General features: G+C 38.8%; 1 protein-coding gene across 1 annotated transcript; it reads right to left on the bottom strand.

Moving 5' to 3' along the window:
- Positions 1 to 4955: 4955 nt before the first annotated feature.
- Positions 4956 to 6023, bottom strand: MOS (MOS proto-oncogene, serine/threonine kinase). The gene has a single exon (XM_036337547.1). The coding sequence runs from the start codon at positions 6021 to 6023 to the stop codon at positions 4956 to 4958; it is 1068 nt and encodes a 355-aa protein (XP_036193440.1).
- Between the last annotated feature and the right edge of the window lie 498 nt (positions 6024 to 6521).

Raw genomic sequence — 6521 nt, forward strand, 5'->3', positions numbered from 1 at the left:
AATTTAGTTTTTTTAATTTTTATAATTTATATGTGAGCAGCAGTTAAAGGGTCAAATAGTGGCACTAGAATTATTGCCCCCCAAAGCCTCAAGGATGCCACACCAACTCTTGGAGTCTTGTAACCACTTTCAACTCCCTTTTGCTATTAATTTTAGTGACTAAATCTGTACCTCTGAATAACATACTTATGTGGACACTTCTTGATTTTTTTATTTTTTTAGTTTTAGGTATTATCTATTGACTTTTCTCTTTGGAAGATTAGAATTTAGTTTTATTTCACTTCTATCCGCTGTACCTATAGTCACAATTCCTCTCCATTCATCCTTCCATTATTGTTATGTTATTCCTTTGGTTAGATAAACATACAGTGTTGCTTTATTATAGCTATTATACAAGGCTATTTGAACTGAACCATTTGTTATACAATATTTGCTTTTCTTGTGTTGCCCAACTTTTTGTGTCCCCTAAAGTTAATAAAATTTGTTTCATTCTCTTTGTTTATTCTGTATTCATCATAGTTTATCCCATACTCTCCTCACACTGTGGAATATTATTTCAATCCATTAAAACACAGGTATTCATTAGTTTTATCTTCTCTGAGTCATCAGATCTGCACAATTGACAGCTTGTTATCTTCAACCATCATGGTCCTTGGAGATTCCCTTTGCCTCACTCTTTCCTGGATATTCTGTTTTCTTCTTTTCTGGTTTATACACTTGCTTTAGTAGAATACCTCCTTAAGTAGTTTTGTGAGAAAGGGTGCATAGTAGTAAATTTTTGAGACCTTGCCTGTCTCAAAAGGTCTTTAGCCAACATATACATTCAATTAATAATTTGGCTGAGTATAGAATTCTAAGTTAGAAATGATTTTCCCTCAGAATTTTGGAAATGGTAATCTCTATTGTCTTCTAGGATCCTTATCTTTTATATGTGGTCTTGTTTGTTTGTTTTTTTAATTTTTGGAAGCTTTTAGGGTTTTTCCATTGCCCCTAATGTTCTAAATTTTTGGTAATATGCCTTGTTTTTATTTGTTGTCTGGGCAATCAACACTACATCTTTTCAATCTGGAAACTTTGTTTCCTAAATTGTTTGTTGATAATTTTCGCCTATTTCCATATCTTCTATCTCTGGAACTTCTATTATTTGAATATTAGACTTTCCACACTGATCCTCCAATTGTCCTGCTCTCTTTCAATCTCTTTTACTTTTCCCCTACTTATCTTTATCCATTTTTCTAATGAGTTTTTATGTATATAATTATAGTTTTAACTTCCAAAAACTCTTTACTATTTTTTTTTTAAATCCTCCCCCCCCTTTTTTTTTCATGTAGCCAATATCTCCTTTTTATATCTCTATGAGGATAGTTAAGATTTTTTTAAATCTTCCTCTTTCATCTGAAAGGTTTTCTTTGGAAATAAAGTGGGCTGTATGCTGCTATTTAATAGTAGGGCTATAAAAAGCTACTTGGTAACTCTGAACATGTGGATGGACCTTTAAGAATGAAAGCCTCACAGTAGGTTATTCTGGTGGTTTTACCGCATAGAGGGTATTAGCTTGGTTGCCAGATCCTGCGAACTTAAAACAACCAATGTTAAAACTTTGGGGCATTCTGTGGAAAAACTCAGGTTGTATCTCAGGCTCCCCTACTGCTGGCTTAAACGCTAGGGCATCCTGAACTTCCTAGCTTCCTAACTTTTATTCCTATAATTTTCTCTTTCTCTTTGTCCTTGTAAATTAATGCTTTAAAAAAAATTCATCTGTCACATATGGGAATAAAGTGTGTTTTGCCCTTTATTATTCACTGGAAGTTCCAATATTTTCCAAGACGGTCAGGAAATTTTACATTTTGGAAATGTAGCTAATATACTAATAATGAAATCAGTATTCAAAAAATCTTAAATTTAGTGCTGCATGACCTCCTCAACTAGAACGTAATATCAACTGTTAAGTCTATGTCTGTGCTTTTGCTTTCTCCCACTGAATCTAGCTGGCATGATGCTCAGGGCATATTAGATGATGTAATATGTGCTTGCTGAATATGTGAATACTTGGAAAAGAATTATTTTATGATCAGATTTATGTGAAGGAAAGAAGTACACACTATAGTTATTTCCTTTTTTAAGACATTGGGCACGGCATTATATTTCTCAGATACTTTTTCTGTTTCTCTTTGAAAATCATCCTTAATTACATTATGCTTTCAATAGTAATTTTCTTGATTTTTATAAACTAGATAAAATATTGTTTAAACCTTTGAAATAATGAAGCTAAAAGTAAGGTATCCCCTGCCACTATAATAGAATGGTTAAGGACATGGGTTCTGGCTCTATCACTTATTTGTGTGACTCTGGGCAAGTTTTTAATTTCTCTAATAATAATAGTAAATATGTTAGAGTAGTTATGAGGATTTAATTTGACAACTGTGCAAAATACTTTACAGTTCCTGGTACATAATACTCAATACACTTTAGCTATGATGATAATTTTTCTGAACAGATTCTTTTTATTTGTTTGAGGCTTCTCATATATGTCTTTTTGTTGTTGTTAATCCCATCTGAGGATATTTTTCCATTGATTTTTCTAGGCAGAGTGAAAGAGAGGGAAAGACAGAGAGAAACACTGATGTGAGAGATACACATCAACTGGTTGCCTCTTGCACAAGCCCTGACCAGGGCCCGGGGCCGAGGAGGAGCCTGCAACCAAGGAATGTGCCCTTGACCGGAATCGAACCTGGGACCCTTTGGTCCGCAGGCCAAACCAGCTAGGGCTTATATACTTTTAAAGGATATTTTAAAGTTTTCCCAATAAAGATTTTGCACATTTTTAAACTTATACCTACTTTTCTTTTTAAAAGTTTTATTTTTTATGTCTACTTCTATATATTTATATATCTCTATCCATCTACCTCTTAAAAACTGAGTTCACACTGATACCTATTTCATTTCAACACTCTAGGATTAATTCTAGACGTCCTCCTCTCTGTACTTATAGCCCCCTTCTACAACATTTATGCAACTTAGCTCTCATTATCCTCAATATACTTATTTGTTCAACCCTCCTGTATACAACTAATATCCCTCCCACACTGGTCAAGTATCCCATCTTCTGGGTTGACTATCACCAACCACGTGGCTGTGGCTGTGTCAGAGAGAATATACTCTCCTTTTCATTGCTCTTGTAAAAGGAATCCTCTTCTTTTATAAATTCTAACTGGGTTTTGTTTACATTTACATATTTGAAATCCATGGCTTTCATGTTACTTTTATATCCTGCTATCTTACTAGTATACAATCTTCTCATTGTTTAAATTATTTTTAATTAATTCTTTATACATCCTGAAAATAGAATCTGCAAGCAAAATTAGTTTTCTCTCTCTTTACAATTTTAAAACTCAAATTTCCTTCTCTTTTCTAATTTCATTGATTAATGAAATGTTAAATAGCAGTGGTAGTATGCACATTCATTCTTTTATTATTCCTGACTCAGTGGGAATGCCTCCAGTCATTCTCTATTATGATGGTGGCTGTTGGGCTGAAATGTGTGTTTGTTTTATACTTTTTAAACTTATTTTGAAATAATTTTAGAAATATAGAAAATTTGCAAAGATAGTACAGAGAATTCTTATATACCCTTCACCTAGCTTTCCCTAATGTTAACAACTAACCATGATGCAGTTATAAAAGCAAAGAGATTAACATTGGTCATGTGTGCATTTTTAGAAGTCCTGTTAAGGAAGTATCCATTGATTCTTCTCTTTTAGTCTCTTTTTTTAAATTGGGAATGAATGTTCAATTTTGTCAAATGTCTTCTCAGTACATATCCTTATTTTTTCTTTTCACCAATTAATATGATGAATTAGGTTAATAAATTTTCTAATATTGACACATCCTTGCATATTGGAATAACTCACATGATTAGAAAATTAATTAAAAAAAATAAACTGTTGGATTCTGTTTGCTAATATTTTATTTAGAAACTTTAAGATTGGTCTGTAGTTTATTTTTTTAAAGCAACTTTATCAGGCTTCAGTATAAAGGTTATTCTTAAAAATAATTTGAAAGTTTTCCTTCTAATTTAAGTAGCATCAAGATTTCCTAGTCTCTAACGTTTGGTATAAGTTAGTGGGACTTTGGTTTTAATGTCGTATAAGGTGAGAAGGAGGAGGGATGGACAACCTCTTCTATTTCTTCTATAGAAATTGGTCTATAATAGATTTGCTATCTTCACTGGGGCCAGTTTTGATTAAATTATAGTTTTCTAGAACACAATATATTTTTCTAGGTGTTCAAATTTATTTCTATACAGATAGGCTAAGTTTTCTCTTAAAATTAAAAAAATTTCCTGTTATGACATTATTCTCCCTTTATTAATTTTGTGTTTATGTGCTTTTATTTAAGTCAACTTGTGGTTTATCTGTTTTGTTGATTTTTAGGCAACAAACTAATAAACGCACCTCAACTTGTGAATTTTATGTATGAAAGTCATCACAAACAAGAAATTTTGTTGGAGGGAACAGGAAAACAATCTTTTTCAAGAAAGTTTTTACTTACTTGGTATGGGAGCAAGGAAACTATTCATAGTTTAAATTTAGGTGGTGGGGATGGAGAATTTATGGAAAATTTTTAGCATTTTACAACTCAGTTCTGTTTTGGACAAGTTGGTTTTATCAATAACAAATCTGAGTAAACGCAATACTATGGAACTTTTAAAGTACGTCCACCTGCTGGAAAAGCAAAGCATAGACCTCTATGAAGGAATAAGGTTAGTTGCTAACAGCACTAGGACCACTACCAGATTGGTAGCTCTTAGAAAAAGCCTTTGAGACTAAAGGAGGTTTTAGTGACTTTATTTTCTAAAAATATGTCCTACAAATATGATATTTTTTCCTACATCTTCACTTCTTTAAAAGTAAACAGAAACAAAGACAAACGCTTATCTTGAAACAGGTTTAGAGTCAGCCGAGGTCAGCTCTCAGGGAGCTGAGGTCGGCCCGGAGCAGCTCCGCGCTGGGCCTCCGCGCGGCACTGGCCCTCCAGCAGCCCTGGATCATCTGCCCCAGTCTCTTCCCAGGGCCGGAGGCCGAGAAGACAGCTGCCGAGAGCGGCGGCCGCAGGTTGTAAGCCACCACGGCGTAGAGCACGTGCTGCCGCTCGCCCAGGTAAGGCACCTCCTGGGTCGTCATTTGCCAGAGAGTGATGGCGAACGAATAGATGTCGGCTTTGGGCGTCAGGGTCTCGCCTTTGAGGAGCTCGGGGGCGCGGTGGGTGTAGGTGCCGCCCAGGTGGTGAGAAGGGGTCTGGAAGCACGGGGGACCCTCCAGCCTCTCAGAACAACCAAAGTCCCCGATTTTGCAGACGTCCCGCTCGCTGATCAGAATGTTGGCGGGCTTCAGGTCCAAGTGCACAATGCTTTGCGAATGGAGGAAGAGCAGCCCGTTCACAATATCCAGGGCGTACCGCAGGCACTTGGACAAATTCAACTCCCCTCCTGCACCACCGTGAGGCTCCACTTCCTCCACCTCCTCCTCCTCCTCTTCCTCAGGGGAGCTGGTAGCACCGTAGATGACTTGGTGTAAAGTGACATGGCCACCAAACTCCATGATGATGGTGCCCAGACTGTTAAAGCCCACAGGCGTGCGCGTGCTGGCAGCCACAACCCCCACGATGTTCTCATGGCGAAGCCTCGCTACGTTGAGCTCAGCCCAGAAGCTGCGCTGGGACGCCAGGCGGTTCTTGGTGCACCTGTTCACTTGCTTGATGGCCACGAGCACCCCGTGGTAGGTCGCCTTGTACACGGAGCCGAAGCCCCCAGCGCCCAGCCTCTGCAGGAAGCACACGTGCTCCCAGTCGATGGTGCACCAGGCCAGCCGGCGAGGCAGCCGTGGGGCCCTGGGAGGAGTGGTGCCCAGGAAGAGCTTCCCGGCCCTACCTGGGAGCTCCGAGGGGCTGCTGCAGGGCCTGGAGTCCACGGAGGGAGAAAACTCGCCCCGGAGGTAACTGCGCCGCGGGAGGGGCGAGGGCATGGCCTCTTCAAAGTGGATCGAGAGCGGCTCGGGTAAGTGAGAACCCCCATCAGTCTGGGAGCAGGACTGACTGGCTGCCTACTCCCTCGCCCCGCGTCAGGGTTTTTCTTCTCTTCCTTCATTTTCCCATCCAGCCGCATCTGTGCGGTTACTCAGCAAGGGTGTCTGTCAGATGGGGAAAACAATCTGAACGAAGCACAGCAATATCTTCCAGGTGAAAGCATTTCCCTTCAGCATTTACAGTGAATTCTCACAACAACAAGCTCTCAGATGAACAGCACCCCTCTTTTACACTATTTCTTAATTGTATTAAAATGGGCTCCCCGCCCCCCCCCCCCCCAACCTAAGTCTCATCCTCTGAACATTATCAGCAATCAGACGGAAGAGGCCATAGCAGTACGTTTCACACTTTGCAGGCTATAATGATGGCCAGTGTTACTCTCCAGCTGCATTAAGTCACTTCCAGCACTTATTGGCAGAAAGGATTGAAATATGAAC

This window comes from Myotis myotis, unplaced genomic scaffold, assembly GCF_014108235.1.
Source record: "Myotis myotis isolate mMyoMyo1 unplaced genomic scaffold, mMyoMyo1.p scaffold_m19_p_16, whole genome shotgun sequence".
Lineage (NCBI taxonomy): Eukaryota > Metazoa > Chordata > Mammalia > Chiroptera > Vespertilionidae > Myotis > Myotis myotis.

Coding starts and splice junctions, on each gene's coding strand:
- MOS (XM_036337547.1), bottom strand. CDS start 6,023: ATGCCCTCGCCCCTCCCGCGGCGCAGTTACCTCCGGGGCGAGTTTTCT.